Here is a 20,460-nt window from a genome sequence, read left to right on the forward strand (position 1 = left end):
GTTTTCAGTTTAATCAGTAAGGTGAAATTTTATTGCATCTATTGAGTAACAGCAGATAAGTAGTTTTTAACAGGTTTCAAGACGCAGATAGGAACTTTTTGACATTGCAAAACACCACTGGAAAATGATTATAGAGAAATACCCTCTGTACACATGCATGCAGCTAACCTGGCAATGCTGCACATCTTTAGACCTAGAGCCTCCAGGGAAAGACTTGCTAATCCTTAGCCCAGTGTAGAACTTGCACTGGATTTTCCCATGGTTGAACATATTGCTGGAAAATACAGTGTTGGCTTCAGGAAAGAAAGCATTGACTGGATTGTCTCCAAAGTTTCCTTAATGTTCCTTTTGCCAGGCATTTGTACTGATAACTATGTTGCTGCAATAGTTTGCAGCATTCTGTTGAAAACTTTGTGCATACATGCTGCCTGCAAAGTCACAATTCCAACAAGGATTTATAAAAGCATTGAGTTCTCTCATGTGTCTATGCTAGAACTTGATGATCTTTAAGATCCCTTCCAACCCACACCATTCTATGATTCTGTAAGAGAAAATCTTATTTGTCAAAACTATTCCTTTGCTTTCAGGTTTTCCTGGTATTCCAAGCATTTAATGTAAACTCAGGATGCATATATCTGTCTGCACACATGTACAAGATATACAAGATACACTTGGAAGGAAAAATCAGAGCCAACAGTGTTAAATTCAAGAATGGTTTGAAGTATGTGCATTACTCTTTGACAAAATAAATGTCATACAGCTCCTTAAAATCTTGCTAACTTTGGAGCATTGTTTTTGCATACAAAGCTAGTTGCTACTTTTGCTGTAATAACTGCACTTTTATCTCAGGGCAGAGAACTGAAGTAGACTCATTCTTATTTTTCCAAAACAGCACTGATGGGTTTTTCCTCAGGATTTTCATGAAAACAGGAGAGACTGTAATAAAAATCTCTTATTTTTTGCCAGGAGGAGAAACTAATGTAAAGCAAGTGACCATGCAGAATGCAGTTCAGGTAAATGCCTTTTGAAGTGTTTAAATCCTGTATATGTATAACACTATTTTTTTTTAATACTGAAGTCTGCCCTGAAGCAGATGAAATACTAGATTCCCCAGTTACCTCTGATTTAAAAAAAAGTAGTGGTTTTCCCTTTTTACAAGGAGCAATGTGATAAGGATAACCCACTGCTGTTATCAGATAGGTGACCCATTCACTTCTTAGTGCTGTTAGCTAAGGAGGGTTTAAAGTCCTTGAGATTACTGAAAAATTTCCATTATGATTAAGAAGTGCTTTTTTAGTAACCTTATATTCTAATTTATTTATTTATTTATACTTAAGTGATTAATGTATTTTACATACACACTGAACTGAAGGAAAATAGTTAAGAATACCAGAAACATTCTGGTATTATTCAGTCAAAAATTATTCAGAAAAAAATTTGGAAATTTTTCTTCACAAAATTTCAGTGTGGTCCTTTTCTTGAAGCGTAAGTTACTTCTCATTTACAAGATATACAATTCTGAAGAGAAATGCTAAGTATTTGTGTTCAAGAAATGTGTTATGTCCTTGCATGGAACATTTCCTCTTTTATTGCTAAATTTTTTAATGATTTAAGCACAAAATGCCTCTGAAATGTTTGATTAAGAAATCAGCAGTCAGCAGTAAATGATATTATAATTTGCTGATTTTGTGACTTAAAATGTGCTGAGTTTAAAAAACCTGAAGCATTTAATGCATGTTGTCTTTATTCTGTATTCAGGCAAATATGTAATTTTAAATCCAAGGGAGTCAAGAGAAGGAATGCAGTGGTATATTGATGCAGGAGTTACTAGCAAGACCAGAACCATTTGATTGCTCTGTTGGTTTGCTATATCTGTTGAAAGGGAAGCGAACATTCTTTGAATAATAGTTCTTCAGTCTAATTCAGAAGCACAAGTTTTTGTCATCTGACTGCAAATATTCGAGCCTCCTGTCTTCAGCTTATTGGAATCTTCTGCAGGTGTGGTTTGGAGATGAGCTTCCCTTGAGTCCCCGAAGTCCTCTGACTCCGAGGCATGGGCCGGGTCTGGCAGACGTGTGCCTCTATGACCAATGGATATCTGTGCGGCACGAAGCCACTTTGGTGCCTATGCAGGAAGATCTCTCCATTTGGCTGTCTGGCTTGCTGGGTGAGCTTAAAAATAAATCACTCTCTCATGAATTTCAAAGCACTTCCAGTATTCTAGTCAGCACTGACGTGTAATATCTATAGTACTATTATGAGCTGCTGTATTTGAGTTTGAATGGCTGGGAGAATTGCATTAAAATGCATGCTTTGATTTCAGTTTTATTAGCTGCCACCTCTTAAGGATTGCTCAATTAATAATTCTTATTTATACTTATGAATCTTGTTAGTCTAATTAAAATCTAATTAAACTAATATTTGATTTTATTTTACTTATAAATTTCTTCTATTTTTCAGTCTTTAACACTGGAATGCTGTTTCAGTTGCCTTTAAGTTCATATGAAACTTCTTTACCTTCTGTGGAGTAACTTTAATATTGACCTTTTTTTTTTCATAAAGGAATGGAAGTCAAAGCAGAACAACTGCTAGAAGAACTTGATAATGGAGTACTGCTTTGCCAATTGATTGATGTTCTTCAAAACACAGTTAAAGAATGTTGTAGCACAAATAACTTAAGGGTGAGTTGTTTAATGATTTTTTAAATACAAAGTCCTAAAGTTCAAGTAGTAGTTACAGGGAAAGCAGGTGAGTGAGGCTTCCCAAAGAAGTGTTTTGTATGCTGTGTATCCAGAGACTGATTAACAACAAAGTGGCGTTATAGACGGATAAACTCATCCAATAAACTGCTTGCTTTGTTAATCACATTCTAAGGTCTTTACTGGGTTTTTGGTTTGATTTCAGTAGAAATCTTGCCAGACCAAGATCGCGTCCAAGTCTGTAGTTTGTACCCCTGACACCAGTGTGGGTTGTTACTGAGATATCCATTGGCACTTGGTGCTGCGTTTTATGCCAGAAAATGGTGTCTGAACTCAGGTGTACAGGTCAGCCATAAAAGTATCCAGACCTGCAGATGGGCTTCAGTATTTCCATTGAGAGGCAGTGCTTAGTTGAAATGGGAATCTCAAGCAAGTCTCTGTTACTTTGAGTACAAAGGCTGCAGAACTAAAGACTGTTCACTCAGTGACCATTCACAGTGATAAAGTAGAATGCCTTCTGTATTAGTGTAGCTTTTTTCATGGAATACATAGTGAGGTGAACACAAAATAGTTACAACTGTTTCTCTACTCTGAATTTAGGGTGTATTTTCCTTTGCAAATATGCTTTGAAATCTGTTGGCAATGTTGATGTGTACAATGTACTTTTTGTTTTCTTCCCTTGCCAGAATTTTCCTATGAGAAAAATTCCATGTAAGAAGGATGCTCCATCAGGATCTTTTTTTGCCAGAGATAATACAGCCAACTTTCTTAACTGGTGTAGAGCCATTGGAGTTGATGAGACATACCTCTTTGAATCTGAAGGCTTAGGTAGCTTTCTCTTTTTGTAAGACTTGCTTTGATCTCTGTGTGAATCACTACCTGGTCAGGGAGATGCCTTGTTACAGACTTTTGAACTTTTTCTCTTGACTCTGCATGTGTCGTGCAAGCTCTTATTTATTTTAAGGCAGTGTCCAGATACAAGCATTGAAAAATCAGTTCAATGACTAATATAACTTTAAGTTTGGATGCTTTTCCAAACTTCTGAAAGTTACTGTGTGGGATGAAATGGGGACTGAGAGCTGTGCAACAAAATGCCGTGTTTTCCTTCAGTAAAAAGAGCCACTGAGAAACAGGAGAAAACTGTGGTTTCACTTTCTGTGTGTGGGAAGACCACAAGGCCATGGAGTCAACTCACAATAAGATCCTTTATTTGGTGTTACAGCTCATTCTTCTTGCAAAAATCCCTCAGAATAATACATTCAAGATGCTTGAATTTGGTAATGACATCAGGGCATTGTGTCTGAAGTGGCAACAGCCTGTTGGTAATTAACATTTACTTCAGGACACAACATTACTCTAAACCATTTGTATTTTCCCATTTATAAGATAGTTATAAAAAATAAATATTACCAACTATGAGTATGCCTGCCCAGTGCACAACTGGTGCTGTACAGCATCTTCTAGACTGGTATGATGGAATAAAATCTTTTTGACTGCTAGTTAGGAGGATTGTACTTTCATCACATAATAAATAAGGAAATGCTTTTCTACCAGCTATTATGTCAGTAAAAATTAATACAAAACTTTCTGTGGCAAGCCAAATTCTGTTTTTTGTTGTTTGGCTTTTTTTATTTTGGTAAGCAAAATATCTGGCTGTCAGCAGACTAGCAAAAAATTGAAAACTATCTTTTGTTTTCAGTAATCGTATGAAATTTCATAATATTTACTGTATTTTGAAGTCTTTGTTCCATTAATGCTGTTAATTAGAATTAATGCTAATTAAATTCTATTTACATACTGGCTGGACTGCCCATGCATCTCTACTGGATAAGTCATCTTTAAAAACAGTTGAGAAAACTCCATCATTTACATGTTTCATTTTGATTAACTAGTGAGTGTATCTTTTTTCAGTGCCAGGAAATACAGAGTAGAACTGAGTTACAAGAATATTTTAATTTTTTTTATTAGTTCCTTGTATGAATTGTATTGCTTAAACATGTTAGTTCCTGTAAGTGGACAGGTAACTAGAACCTGTTTAGCTTCCCTGTGATAAGCAGACATGATTTCCTAGTGCTGTGGCTTTCACTCATTGCAAAGAAGTGTTTTGAAGTCTGTAACTCTTGACACAAGCTTGGTTTGTGGCATAAATATCTTCTGTGAGCCTTTTTGGCAGTTGAAATGAGCAGACTTGCAGCCTCCTAGATGAAACATTCTTTCCACTGATGTTTTTCATCAGACTTTCAAGCCATTCTTCATGAAGGAAAAAGGATAAGTTGACAATTGTCTTTTTCCCATCAGGGACATATAGCAGCACCTCCTGGAAAGTATAGATGACTGGGAAGGAAATAAATCAAGAGGCTCCTGAGACAGCAGAAAGGAAGAGTAGCCATTGTGGGATGCCCTTTGACGTCAAGCCGAAACAAATGTCTTGATCTTTGCTAGGGATATATTTGGATTTTTCCCTTTTGGACTCAAGTAAATTAAAACACTTTTGTTACAGCTGGCAAATACACACATGCACATACACTAAAAAAGATTACTGGCCTCTAAAAGTAGCTTTTAGATTATGGCTTTGTCAACTTTCTATTCTAGATTTACCCTTCATAATCAGATCTTTTAAAAAGCAGACTTAGAAACTGGAGTCGATGATGTAAACATCATCAGAAAGTCTGACTTCATATTTGGATTATACTTTAGGAAACACTTTTAAAGCAAAGACATTTCAAATAGCAAATTGATATCAGAAGGATGTTGGATTTCATCTGTAAATATATAGCTGGAACTTTTGAAGCAGTGATAAGAAAAGATCTGTTGCTTACTGAACTGGTAACAGTCACCCAGATTGTTCTTTCCCAGCTGAAGTTTGAAACCACTCAGGCTGCCTGGCTGTGTAGCCATCCACTTGTCAGCTGGGGTCATTGCAGGGTATCCTCCTGTGGATTGTAACCTCCAGAGTGCATGCACCTAGCTGTGTCTGTAGGCATGAGCATGAACAGATGGGTGTATTTTCCTTTTTGTCATTGTTCAGTGCTCTCCATCTTTAAGACTGTGATACTGCGGCACGAAGTATCACAGTAGGGAATGGGAAGCGTTCGTGTCTCTTTCTTTCCTGTTCTCATCAAGAAAGAAGATTATAAAACATATTTTTCTTAGGAGGAAGAGTGGTTTCATGAGTGCTAGAATGGATTTCAAGATTTTATGGAATAGAAAATTAGAGTTGTAAAGCATGTAGTGCTTCATCAATGGTAATGTACCTTGCCTCTGGGTAGGATGACGGGGAATTTATAGTCATGGATGCCTCATCCTCCCTTCTCTTGGCTGTACCTAATTGCATAGGCCTCCTGCAATAAATATGAGCTGTAACTCCTCTTTATTCTCTTTCCTTTTAGTGTTGCACAAGGATCCAAGACAAGTATATCTTTGTCTGCTGGAAATTGGGCGCATTGTATCCGGGTAGGTGATCCACACATGCTCCCAACAAGAAATTGAAAGGCCCATCCTACTAAGTAAAAGCTAAGACAAAGTTAGGACATTATTTGCAGCTGTCAAGTGATGATAATTCTGTGCAAAAAGTAATGAGTAGCTTTTCTAGGACCATCATACAATATGAATGTTTTTTTCAAATATTTATTGGACTCTTTCCTTGGAGAGGTGCTGTTCCATGCTGGTTTCTATAGCTGCGTGTTTAAGTTATACATTCATCTTATAGATAATGTGTACCTCTTGGAAGAACTCACTGAGCATTAAATATAATTTTAAGGGTTTCAATTTTTCAGATTTTTTGGAAGGTATCTCTTTATTATCTAAGTATCAACAATTTATTTCTAGTGCAGAGCTGGAAGCTTTAAGATAGTCTATCTAAATTGGATGGGACCTCAACTGTGTAGTTTTTTTACTGCATCCTCTGGTAACACCAAGGCTACCTTAGGAAGGGCTTCTGCTAGAAACTCAGAGATGCTCCTTCTCTTTGGATTATTAAGGAAATTACTCTTCTGATTGATTCAGGTGTCCTTGTCAGTCAAGCCACTTATAATTTTGCAAGTTTGTTATCATCAGTTTCTTTTTGTTTTCTTTAGTAAAAAAGTAACTAAATACTCTACTTTGGTATTTGAGGTATGGAGTTGAACCTCCTGTACTTGTAAAACTAGAGAAGGAAATTGAGCTAGAAGAAACCCTGCTTATGACCTCTGGGCCACCATCACCTCTTAGCACACCAAAGTCATGTTGTCACCCTGGGGAGCTACACGAGGCAGTAAGTGCTCCTGGCTTAGTGTGATATGGACTTAAAATTAATCTCTTAGCTATGAACTTTTGTGATCTGTCTCAGTAAGGACAGGCTGGTTTTCATCTAATATGTGAGCCTCCTCAAACAGAAGGCTATGCGCTTCTTTTCATCATTTTTTTTTGTTTTGTTTTGAAAATGTAACTAAAATGTTGTTCTATATGGTTTGGAGTGCATAGAACCTACATTGATGTCATTTCCCCTCTTCCTTTTCCTTGCTTCTTAGAGTATAAGAAATGCTCTCATTCAGTTTTTCTGGTGTCAATATTCTATGACTACAATGAATGTTGCCCTTTAATTTGATCTTTTCTTAAAACTTCATCAGATGTTGAAGTAGGCTTTGATGAAAGTCTTTTGAAAGAAGATTTTTAAATCAAACCTCTGTAGCTGTACCAATTGGAAATTAATATGTATCCAGAAAAGGAAATGATTTGTACAGCTTGTAAACTGGTCCAGAGGAAATGATGAACAATTTTCCTATTCTGCTTAAAAATTCATTTGTTTTAAAGGTCCTCTGGGTTGTAATGTAAAAATTTTGTTTCTTTGGGAATGTCAGCCACCAGGTCCTTACTTTCTCTGAAAACTCGCTATTTCTCCTTCTTGGCAATAATCTCAGCCTTCCAATTTGTTGCTTTTCTAAGTGGCTCTTAGAGGCAGATCTTCTCTAACCCAGAATTTATTTGGGGACTCCCTTTCCCCTTTTTTCAGTTGTTTCCTTCTTGGGTCTTCCATCTTAACAGAAGATAAACTCAATAGATGGTTAAACTTGTGCTTCTGTCAAAATACTAACAAATACTTTCCATTTAATAACTAGGTAAAACATATAGCAGAAGATCCTCCCTGCAGTTGTTCCCATAGATTTTCAATTGAATACTTGTCAGAGGGACGTTATAGGCTGGGAGATAAAATACTCTTCATACGAGTAAGTAGTTTTTTAGAGCTCCAATTTATATTTATTTTGGGGAGAGAAATGCTTTTAAGTGAAATACCTCATTTTTTATGGAGTTGTTTTAGAATTACGGAATTATTTAGGTTGGCACAACTTGACATTAAATCCCTTATTCTAAATAGGTGAAATTACTCCATTCTTTAGATCTTTGATCCACAAACATAGATTTTACAACCACACTAAACTAAGATAATGTTTCTCTGTGGTGTCTCTAAAATTTCAGTAATGACTTGCAGCATAAATAAAGATAATGCCATAGAATATCCTGAGAATGTTGCTTGTTCAAAACCTAGATTCTTGTAGTTTATAATTTGCGGAGTTGTTGAGTGCTCTTGTCAGCAATCATGAGAGCTTGTATTGCAAGGACATATTTTAAATTAAACCCATGCCTAGAACTCTGTATACAAAGCAAAGATTCTTACAGAATGGTTAAAATGTCTTCTGTAAAGATGTTTCCATTATTTCCTGACGCAGAATTACTACCTGTGCAGGAGGAGCTATCTAATAAAATAATTGGGAAGCAAAAACCTTGTTTATAACATAAGTTCTATTTTAAAATGTTTCTCTGTAAGAAAGGAAGTGCTATTTTTAGTCAATTTCAATAGGTGGCAATGTAAGATGAAGAAAAGTAAAACAAGATCAGAATTTCTGTTGTTCTTCTGCTCCCACCCCCTCTTCCCCATTCTCAGATGTTACATGGCAAGCATGTGATGGTGCGTGTTGGTGGAGGCTGGGACACTCTTCAAGGTTTTCTGCTGAAATATGATCCATGCCGAGTGCTTCAGTTTGCCACTCTGGAACAAAAAATCCTGGCATTTCAGAAAGGGGTCACCAGTGACAGTGTCCCCAGCTTGTCAGCTAGAAATCAGGAGCCTCCTCTTATGAATCCTATTTCAGCTGTCAATATGTTTCAAAAGCAGCCATCAAAACCTCCTGCTCCTGCTTTACGTCTTGGTGCCAGTGCCAAGAAGGCTTTAGCTAAACGTCCTCAGTCCCCTGCCCTGGCATCACCAGCAGTGACCCCATCTTCCACTGCCAAGTCATCCACGGTCAGGTCCAAATTACAAGGGTCCTCAGCAACAGGTGTGCAGTCTCCTTTCAAACCATTAGCTGGCACCTCAAAGAAACTGGAGTCTCCTGCATGCAGCTCACCAGCTTCTGCTCCTTCACAGCCTGGAAGCAAAAGTTCTTCACGTGCAGGAACAAGAACAGCTCCTGTTTCTTCTGAAACGTTGCGCAAACGTATTCGGTCCCCCGATGCTTCCAAAGTGAAATTTGCCCTGCCTCGGGGCTCCCCAGCACCAGCACTCCATCGTGCCCCCTCACCCTCTAAAAAACAACCATCTCTCTTGTCTGAGACAGCTGGAACACCTACTTCAAAACAGAAGTGTGTCCCTGCTAAATGCAGACCTGTATCTGTCACTAAAACCAAGGTGAATTCAGCCACTCCCAGGGCTACTCGGCTGCCGGTTACAAATCTGCACTCCGTTGCCAAGTTTGCACATTCTCAGCAACTCCTTGCAAAACCTCCTGAAAATGATATTCAGATCTCAGGTGCTGGGTCTCAGCATCCTCGGAGAGCCCCACAAACAACTTCTCACCTAGCAAGGAACTTGAAAACTGCTTCCCTGCTAAAACTTTCTGCTTCTGCACCTTCCCTTGCCATTAGCAAAGCATCTAATTCACCACCTCCATTGTTACCTACAAGCAAAAATGTGTCATCAGCTGGCAGAAAGCAGCCAAATGCCAGTAATCCCCCTCAGGATGGACCCTCTTTATCCAAACCTGCTGAACGCACACCTTTGTCTGTTGTACGGCTCCCTCAAACTTCAGCCAAAGCAGCAGTGACCAAAAAGCCAGCACAGCCTTCCACAAAAGGTCAGCATTCAACCAAAAACTTGCAAACAAACAAAAGCTTGGCCCCAGCAGCCAAGAAGCCACTGCCTAAGGAGCAGGCATATAACAAAGGAACACCTGGTGCATCAAAAGTTCCTCTTATGAAGAGCAGGCAAGATGATCACTATTTTGTTATGACAGGGACTAAAAAGCCCAGAAAGTAAACTAATTTGTTACTTTCTGTGGAAGTCTCTGTTTTGTTTAAAAGGGCCTCTTGTAACTGCTACACTGAGGACAAGGAAAAAAGCTAAATAACACTACATTTAATATGAAATATTAGGTATAACCTGCCTTTTGCTGCCTAACTTACTGTAAGAACTGTGTTTATTTTGTGGTTTAGAAACTTCTATTTGGATATGTTTAGAAGTGAGCTTACTTGCTGCATGGCACTGTGGAATGGCAAATATCCTTGGTCTGCTGCAAAAAAGTGTGGGAGAGGAAAGGGGAATTAAGGCTGATGCTTTTGCAGCAGAACTCTGGTGGTTCTGGCACAGCTGCATTGAGGTGTGTGGCAAGCAACAGAGCTGTGCACAAGCTGTAAAATTTCTAATACCTCAAACAAAACTGGTTTTTTCACTGGTATCCCAGAACCCAAATCTGGGTCACATGTTTTGGAAAGAGAAGAATTTTCTAGTCCTGTTTAGATTTGACAGATGCTGTTATCAGTGTTCATTGTGCCCCCCCAAAAGCCTTAAAGTAGATTCAGCTCACTTGGAAGTGGAGCTTGGTTTGTTTTAAACTGGACACCAATAATCATGGCCTTTATTGCTTACTTTCATTGTGCCTTAGCCTCTTAAATTCCGATCAGAACTCTCCAGTGAGCAATACTACCTTTAAAACCCAGGGCAGATAACTTGCTTAGTCCATGTTCAAATCTGACTAGCTTTCCTAGAAAGCTCTTGCTGTATGGAGGGATGTTTCTAGTTTTAGGGAAGACACTTGCCCCTGGGCTGGAGCCCCCCAGCAGTTCCTACTCCTGGGCTGGAGCCCCAAAACAGCTCCTGCTGCAGCAACACTGAGCTGCAAGCACTGGCCTGTTCTAGCAGAGCTTTACTGCAGAGCTTTACTGCACAGTGGCCTTTGCATGGAAGACTGAGATGCCAAATACTTTTCTTAGTGCTACGGGTTAATTTTTGTTGGCACTCTATTCTGCAGTGGCCTTTCTTGTTTTATTTGTGGAGACCTCTTTCCTGTCTCTCCTCTATCACTCTCTGGAGGTGAGAAATAGTTTCTCAAAGAGGAATATAGTCTTCATTTGACTTTAAACATCTTAAAGTGCCAGAAAGCTATGCACTGTTTACACCCATCTCCTGAAGTCTTTCAGTGAGTTAAACATCTTTGGTGCTCAACACCTTTACCCTTGAGAAGTGAGCTTCATGGGAGATGGAAAACTACTGTCTTTGGGAGTAGTGCTGTTTGGGTTATTTTGGGGTTTATGAACAGTTGTCCCTCCAGACTCTGAGGAGCTCTGAAGGTCTTTGAAGACACACTGATGGTTTCCACAGGCCATCACTTCTGCCCTCCATTCTATTACTTCTGCCCCCCAGTCTATTTATGGGCAAGAGTGGATGTCACTGCCATAAAGGCTCCTGGATGGTGGAACTGGGAAGTCTTTTTAAAGGAGCAGAGTTCCATGGAATATGTAGTTTCTGTTGTTAAGGGGTTTTATTTTAGGCTTTTTTTGTTGTTTTTTTTTTCTAGAACTAGAGTAAGCAAACATCATAAACTGAGTTCTCATGCAATATGGCAGAGTCATAGAGCTGCTTTTCTGAGCACCTTGTTAGCTTATTTTATTTAATTTATGATTCTATTTATGCATATCTACTGTACAATACTGCTCACAACCTGCTGGGAGTAAGCAGTAGATGCCAGTATCCAAACTCTAGGAGGAAAACAGATCTGTTTTGATAACATGGACACAAGTCCCACAGGATCCCCTACAAAGTTGGATGTTTGGGGAAGGCCTTGGGCTTGCTTGTTTTATATGTACACTGGTCAAAGCCACTGCTACAGTGTTAGGCAGAGTATTGACTATAGTGGTTTCCTGTCAGGTTTGATAAATCTGGCACCTGGTTTCATATGCTGAAAGCGTTTTGCAGTAGATGACTTGCTTTTTATTTTTGGGCTTCCAGATGGTGAGTTACATGTGCTACATGCAGATTAATAGTTGACTTCTTGGGGTTTTCTTTCTGTAATGGGTCTGGAAGAGATGGAGTTAACTTTCTTCATAGCATCCCATATGGGGCTGTGACTTAGATTTAAAATCTAAGCCCATGTTGATAACATGCTGTTGTTTGGGCTGTTGCTGAACAACCCTTCCAGGGTCAAGTCTTTGTTTTTCCTGCTCTGCCCCCACAATGAGTAGGCAGGAGATTGGGAGTGAGATGGCTGGGAACTGGCCAAAGGGCTAGTCCATATCATAAAGCATCACCTCAACAATAAAAAGAAGGAAGAGGTAGAGAAAGAAGGGCGTGCAGGTTGTGTGGCTTCTAAGGTGATTGTTTGCCAGCTGGCTGGCCATCAGTCTGTCTGTGGGAGTAGGGAAGGATTGCTTTTGCATCACTTGGTGGTTTACTTTTCATATCTTCATTCATTAAACTCTTCATCCCAGCCAGTGAGTTTGCTTTTGCTGCTCCTCTCTCCTTATCTTGCTGGGGGCGGAGGAGAGATAAGGGGACTGATGGGTGTGCACAGGCACTTGGCTGCTGAGTGGGGTCAACCCATAGCACCTTTTAAACCATTTACAAAGTTCTTAGCATCAATTTAAACACTGAGGCTCTTGGATCTTGGTGTAAGGCAACTTCAACATCTGCCTTTCTGAACTGCAGGGAAAATGAAGCAAATGGCTTCATCTTTGTGATATATGATGTCATGTAATAAACTGAATTTAAAAGTTCAAAATTGAAATAAAAACGTATAAACGGTTACAGTTGAAACTTTCATCAGCTAATCTAAAGTTACACATGGGTAGACTTGTTTGGTTTTATTATAAAAATAGTGTATTTGAGTGTGATCCAACTTCTGTGCAAATGGTCGTCGCCAGCTGCATTGCCTAGTCAAGTAACATGAGGTGAGCCAAGAATAAAGTGTAACAAAGTACCTCCTAATGAAAATACATACTATTTTTGCAATGTTTGTTGCCAAATAGCAAGTCTAATCTTCAGTTTATATTACCTTTTGTGAGAGAAAGATAATTTGGAGCAAGAATCTGACTGATTGTCCATTGATGTCCTCTGTATGAGTACTTATTTAAAATAAACATACACTGCACCTTTTTGTGTGCACACATGTTTCTTCTCCTGACATCCTTTTGGAGGGAGGGAAAGAAAATGCATTTCAGAAGGCTCATGTTTTCCCTCTACCACCACATAAATAGTAGATTCCATCTCTGGCATAAATAGCTGTGTCTAATCCATTGCTTGGTTTGGAGTTCAAGACATTTTTCCTCTGACCCTTTTATCAGTGTGACTAATTGTGTGGAAGGCACATCCTCATCTGAGAATGAGCCTAAGTAGTTTCAGATATACCAGAAAGTTGTGTTTGCAGCTCTACTTGAAATATAAAGCACCTGTGTGCCATATTTTCCCTGCTTATATCTTGTCAACAAAAGATCTATCTCTGTGTCTGTTGCAGACAGAAATTTAATTCGTTTTGTTGGGTGGAGAGGTGGGTGTTCTTACTGGAACCCCCTAATTAACTTTTTTTTTCCCCTTCCCTATTCTATTTTATTAAAACTTTTAAGCCCTGCCTTTGTCTGCTGTTCCAAAGTGTCTTTGGTTGCTGGCAGTTTGTTGCTGGTGCCTAATCACACAGAATTACCCTTCCACTTCAGCTGTGTCTAGTTAGCATGTGCAAGGGGCATCTACCATCCTTGTTCCTTCAGGACCAGGCTCTGCAAAGGTGTTAGTTGCAGCTTTTTTTTTCTAATAGATGCTGTTGTAGCTGACCAATAAAATGCAAAGACAGTCCAAGATTTTCTCAGGTAAGTATCCTAACCCTATTTTATATATCCTAATCATATCTATCTATATATCTATCTATCTATCTATCTATGGCAAATTTCAGGGCAGTTTTTCTTCTAAAACTTGAAGCACCCATAACTTAGAATATCGCACTAAGCAGCTCCTTTTCTTTTTCCCTACAGGGAAAATGAAATCTGTTTGTTAGGTGAGTGAGTTCTATGGTGTCATCTGGTGTCTGTTAATTTTCTAGAGACTACTCTGACAATGTAAACCCCTTAATTTTTCTAGAAACGCACAGACAAAACTTTTCTCTTGGATTCAAATAAAACCTTTAGCTAGCAAAATCCAGATTTGGCATGAAATAAGTAATGCAAGAGACATTTAATGCTCTAAGACCCTTTCATTTTGTGCAAGTACATTCTTGAAAACTTCCTTTTCATTATTTTATTTAAAAGTCAAAATTGAAGATCACTTCTGTAATAAAAGTTTTGAAAAATAAATTGTCTGAAATGTAGATAAGTTCAACACTTATACCTTTCAGACATTTTAATAAAAAATAAAGCATTACAATATTTGAGGGATGAGATATGCTCACAGTTCAGATCTAGCTAGCCAGCAATCCCCATTAACTGAGAAATTAACTTTCAGGTGTGTCACCTGGTGGGAGTGCCAGCAGGGGACAGCTTTCTGCTTGGGGAGGACTACTGATGTCTAAAGCAAAGCTATTAAGGCATTTTGTGTGAAGTATTTTGCTCCAGATGGAAGAAAAACCTTACAGGATGGGAGCAGCTGGCCATTTCTCCAAAGAATGTAGCTAGGCAGAAAGTATTGACAGATTTGTTGTGCTAAGAGTTTTTAGAAGGTAAGATTGCAGCACAGAACTTTGATGTAAAATTGGCCTTTAGTGCTGAGTCAGAAAGTGCTGTGCAAAGCTGAGGTCCTACTAAACAAAGCCAAACTTGCATGCATCCTCAAACACCCTGTTAGGATATTCACTCAGGAAAAGGGGAATACATTAGCGTTTGTCAAAATACTCAGACAGGGCACCTGATAAGAACCATGTTAAAGTCAGTTACATGCATCTTTACAGTGAAATCATATACTTTACCTCTTGCATTTCAAAATAAAAGTAATTGTGGAAATTGAGGTTGAGAATCTCCTAATTTGCTGAACTTTTATATGAGCATTATTATTATTTACTTTTCTGAAACACTGCTGCTGTAACAAAAAGTGCCTTGTAGCAGAACCTATATTCCCAGAAGAGCAGAAATAATTACTGTGATGTGTCATCCTGATGAACAATATGCTGCCTCACAGCTTTTTTTTCCTTTTTGCTGAACACACTGCTCTATAGACACCTGTGAAATAAAACTATAATAAATTGCTTCTATTGTGTACACATTGCAGCATTGACCCTTGAAGTACCTTAATGTTATTTATTGCTGCATCCAATGAAAAGAGCAGCAGAATGACTTTATTTAAAAATCAAACTAAATATTTTTGTCTGCATCTATAGCCCTGGAATTAAGCTCCTGTATAACACAGTAGATTTGGTTTTTCTGACTACATAATTGTATAAAACACTCTTAGATGTAGTAGGATACTGTGCTAGGTCAAATTATTTACAAATATATCCATGAAGAAGAATTTTTGGTGATGCACATGACAATGGCCATAAGAATATCTGCTAGAATATGGATGGGCTTAATTGCTTAATGAAAAATATTAAGAAGTTTATTTGTGATTTTCTTCTTAAAACTCCATGAGTTTCCCCAAGACTCAGCTCCTCAAGTCACAGTTCATTTACACGGGTGTGTAAAAGTAGCATATTAGGTCTGTGAAGTCAAACATTCACAGTTTAGAGAAAGCTGTAATTCGGCTGGGTAAGTGCAACTGTTTCACTAGCATGTGTGAAGCACTTGGAGTGCTCAGCTCTGGGGCCCCTGCAAAAAAGGACATGAACCTGTTGGAGGAAGTCCAAAGAAGGGCCAAGAAGATGATCAGAGGGCTTGAGCACCTCTCCTATGAAGGCAGGCTCAGAGAGTTGGTGTTGTTCAGCCTGGAGGAGAGAAGGCTCTGGGGAGAGTTCATTGCAGCTTTCAGTACCTAAAAGAGGCCTTCAGGAAAGCTGAAGAGGGGCTTTTTATGGGGGCATGTAGTGAGTGATAGGATAAGGGTTAATGACATTAAAGAAGGTAGGGTTTAGATTGGATGTTAGGAAGGAATTCTTCACTATGAGTGGTGAGACATGGGTTGCTCAGAGAAGTTGTGGTTGCCTCATCTGTGGAAGTGTTCAAGGCCAGCCTGGATGGAGCTTTCAGCTACCTGGTCTAATGGAAGGTGTCCCTGCCTGTGACAGGGGCATTGGAGCTAGGTGGTCTTGAAGGTGTCTTCTAACCCAAACCATTCTATGATTTTATCATTTTGCCACACATTTCCATTATCAATTATGATTTCATCAGAATGCTGTTTCACTCAGCCTGTAGAAGAGACAGCCCTGCCTGCATAGGCAGTTCACTATCAGGGAGTCTCTCTCTACATCAGTGTGTGAACCCTTGCCTTATTTTCTAGCCTGTGCTGAAGACATCAGATCATTGTCATATGGGTATTAGCAGGATCTCATCCCAGCACCTGAATGTTTCTTGAGGCTTATCTCCTTAAAATCGAGGAAAATCAGGGCTGAAAGTCACTGAGATTAAAGTATCCATTCAGTTGAGTCAATTAACTTGCACTTCAAAGTAGTTAGTGTGATAGTGAAGATACTGAACTGAATAACTTTGAAATTTCAGGTGACTTGGCTTTATATCTTGGGAGTGCTTAGGAGCATTGCAAAATTGAGTAATGGGCTCAAGTCAGACATATATAACAAGAAAGTAAAGTAGCTCTTTGTGAAGCAGTGAGCTTATCTCAGTTATCTAATATCATGCAGGGAGGCAGAAAGAAAAAAGAGGACATATAAAACTTGTTCCTAGAGACAGAAATTTTTTGCCTGAAGCAAGACAAAATCATTCAGCTTTCCTGTATTCCTTCAACATGTTCCCCATCTACCTCTCCCAAGGATGCAGAACCAATCTTCAGGAATTTACAGCTCATCTAACCTTAAATGCATGTAAGGGATCTGAGTTCGGAGCTACAAGCAACCCTGACCAATTTATTTCTGTCATTTCCTAAGCTTACAACATCTGCCTCCAAAATTATTTGACCGTTTGTGTCAAATAATGTAATGAATGAAACCAAAAGTCTCTCTGTTCCACAAGTTCTGGACCACACTGTAAGTATTGTTGGACTAAATGAATGGCATAGGTCTGTGACGGTGTTCGCAGGGGTCCCAGGATGAGGGAAGAGATGAGAATCTTGACTCCATGTTTCAGAAGGCTTGATTTATTATTTTATGATATATATTATGTTAAAGCTATACTAAAAGAATAGAAGAAAGGATTTCATCAGAAGGTTAGCTAAGAATAGAAAAGGAATGAATAACAAAGGCTTGTCTCTGACCGAGACGGTCTGGACAGGTGGACTGTGATTGGCTATTAATTAGAAACAACCAGATGAGACCAATCACAGACCCACCTGGTGCATTCCACAGCAGCAGATAATCATTGTTTACATTTTGTTTTGTTGTCATTTTTGAGGCCTCTAAGCTTCTCAGGAGGAAAAATCCTAAGGAAAGGATTTTTCATAGAACATGGTGGTGACATAGGTCTATTCCAATTTAGCTATTCTACTCCATGTCACCACCACTCAAGCAAAAATAGGGGCTTCTACTAATGAAAGTTACAGCTAGATTCAAACAGTATTTGAGTTTTTCAGCTGGGTTTGGGCTGTAAGCTAACAGTATAATGCCAAAGGTGAAGGGAAGAGAACTATGAAGAAAGACTAACTACATACAACATACAGCTGATGCTTCACCACCATTTTTTATTATTCATCTTAGCCAGTCACTACAAACTTGGTCAACAAACTCCTTGTGAACATTTGACTGGAAATGTGTGCCCAGAGAACTACAATTTGTGAGAGAGTGTCAGTCTTGCTGTGACTGCACAAAAAGGCATTGTGATTGACTTTCCAAGAATTGGGCTGAGAGGGTTTTATAAAGCTTTAAAAAAAAAGCACATAAGCTTCATTTAGGTCTTTTACTAAATTAAAAGCTTTCCCCTCCCTCAATAAGGAAATTATATTAAGCAGTCATGAAGTCATACCTATGGTCTCAAAAACCTTTGTTGAAGTTTCTACAACAGCATTGTTCAGGCCTTGCCTTCTCCCTCTTCACCCTCAGATCTCCAGTCACAATCTACCACCACCTCAACCACATAATGGGACAGGCAGCATTGACACACTGGGAAGATTAAAAAGCTGTATCTATATCCAACAAATAAAGAAATTTTAACCAAGAGCAACCTGGTGATTAGGTGACTGCCATGGGTTGGATGACAGGATGTTACCTTTGGAGTGCTGGGTGCTTCAGTAAGATCTCTGTGAAGCAAAATTTGCAGGTGAGGTCACTCTTGTTCTCAGCTCAGCTTTTTGCTTCTCTGCAAATGCTCTTCTTGGGAAATTCTCATCACCAAATGTTCTAGTAGATAATGAATTATGGTAGTGTTTGGCTTAGTTTGCCTTTCCCTTGACACACAGATAAACACAGAGGAGTTTTTTAAAACCAAATTAGGAATGTGTGTTTTGGAAAATACTGCAGTGTCTTTAAAAACAATGAAGTGGTATTGTGACAATAAAGCATTTGGTTTTAGCTCAACAAGTACTGCTCTCTATAAAATCTGATTCTGCATAGACTAATAAAAATTCAAGGGCATGTGCTGTACATTGCCTGAGCCCTCACAGATTTCTGCAGTTCAAAAAGTATAAGACAAACATGAGATGTAGTGATGTCTCTCAAAGCAAAGTGAGTTCAATGTTTTCAGAGGAGCTGGATATGTAGTGGTGTTTGAGAGGCTCTTTGGAAGGAAACAAGCCTCAGGCTCTCTCCATGCTTTATTCCTATACAGCAGGAATTTTCAAGCTGTACTCAGGCCAATGGCATCCTTAAGTTAAGCTCAAACCCAAGTAGTTGCAAAAATGTACCTTAATGAGCAGCCTCATGAAATGCAGTAAAAACCTATGCTTGCCATTCAATTCACAAGTGAAATTTAGTAATAACAAATGAGAGTTTTTTAAATTGAAAGCAGCTATTTTTGTACATGTTCTTTTTCTCATAATCCTATTCCAAGAACTAGAAAAAAAACCTTTGATTTTTTAACAATGAAAACTGCTCATGACTCAGTTATTAAGGGCTAAAGAATGAAATAGCAAGACAGAAATATGTGTTTTGAAAGAGAAGTAAAAACATTAGGTATGGGAGGTGTTGAATATAAGAAAATAAAGATAGTGCAGAGGGCAATCTCACCCCTGAGGAGTTGCAGCTGTGCCAATCACCAAAGATTAAGAACAGGCCTGCCCTTAACAGGCCACAGATGTGTCCCATGAGGATGAGTGCTATAAAAGAGTGGGTTAGCTGCTGGTGAAGACAGTTGGAGTCAGTGCTGCAAGGAGCTGTCCACGAGAAATCACTGAGAAGCTATGGGAACTTTGCAATAAGATGACTGCTATGAGGGGTCTTTGTGTAGCTATGTGCTGAAGTCAGGAGTGAGTTCAGAAAAGGAGAATAATCATTCAAAGTTCATTGAAGTTTTCAGTAAGACTACATTACCCAGTGACAATGAAAACTAAGCTTTGCCATTTGCTACCTATCAAATTCTTCACTTTATTCTGACAAACCTGGGTGGCACCTGCTGGAGCCCACTGCATGTATTCCTCTTGCAGAGGAGCATGGTTACCTGACATTCCAGCATCAGCATCTGCAAAGGTGGGGCTGACATACCTCAGCCTGCTGGGCCTTTGGAGGCAACAGAGACTCTGGAGGGCTTTGTGGAGTCTGTGCAAGACAGGAAAATGGTAAAAGTTACAGAGCTGAGGAGAGGATTTATTTTACTCTGCACAATGGGATGGCTTTACTCAATCTGCTTTGCTTGCAGAGCAGAGGTCTCTCTTCAAAGTCTTAACTTGTACTTCTGTCACTTGTATCTTGTACAAGGTAACCCTGCTGTGGAATTCAAAGCCCCTCTGTCTCTGAGCATGCACACTTTCAGGCAAAGGTGAGACCTCGGGTGCCAAGGCTCTTGGGACAGGGCCCATTTGGTGAATGATGACATTAGGTTATGTATTTCAGGCAGCTGGCACTCTGCACCTCTGTCTTTACCCCTGTTGACTGAATGTTTGAGATAGGAAGAGACATTCATAACTTGCCTCTAATACACAGTGAGGTTTTCCAAATAGATTATGATTGATGCTCTCAATTATTTTTGTCAAGGTCTGTAGAAAACTCTGTGTTATCCATTTGTCAGCACTTGCAACAAAGCTGTTTTCTGAACAGAATTCTCCTTATCAGATATGAAAATCTGGTTAAATAAAGAGGACTGGGTAAACTTCATGCTGTTGTGAAGTCTGATCTTTCATTCTCCACTTCCACAGTAAAACTTGAAGCTTTTAGGATTTATTTAACTTTTTTTTCAGATGGACTATGACATTTATTGACGGGAAGAGAAGCTGTTAAGCTTAAAGATTCTTCCTGTGTAGGCTGTAGAATGGAGTAAGCCAGTCTCTTCTTGAGCTACTTGT

At 39.0% G+C, this 20,460-nt stretch overlaps 1 protein-coding gene across 4 annotated transcripts in view; it reads left to right on the plus strand.

The window, feature by feature from the left end:
- LOC103813633 (anoctamin-4) overlaps positions 1–20,460 on the plus strand; it is a 235,008-nt gene that overhangs the window by 4,435 nt on the left and 210,113 nt on the right. For 3 of the 4 annotated variants that reach the window (XM_050969710.1, XM_050969708.1, XM_050969707.1), the window contains exons 4-7: positions 967–1,013; positions 1,999–2,167; positions 2,563–2,681; positions 6,089–6,152. In XM_050969710.1, the coding sequence (XP_050825667.1) occupies positions 996–1,013; positions 1,999–2,167; positions 2,563–2,681; positions 6,089–6,152 (370 nt within the window). In that variant the 5' untranslated portion in view covers positions 967–995. Of the gene's footprint in view, positions 1–966; positions 1,014–1,998; positions 2,168–2,562; positions 2,682–3,385; positions 3,528–6,088; positions 6,153–6,812; positions 6,952–7,795; positions 7,904–8,619; positions 20,273–20,460 lie in introns of those variants that run through there. The other variant, XM_050969709.1, reaches the window with a different exon arrangement.

Source organism: Serinus canaria, chromosome 1A (assembly GCF_022539315.1).
Source record: "Serinus canaria isolate serCan28SL12 chromosome 1A, serCan2020, whole genome shotgun sequence".
Lineage (NCBI taxonomy): Eukaryota > Metazoa > Chordata > Aves > Passeriformes > Fringillidae > Serinus > Serinus canaria.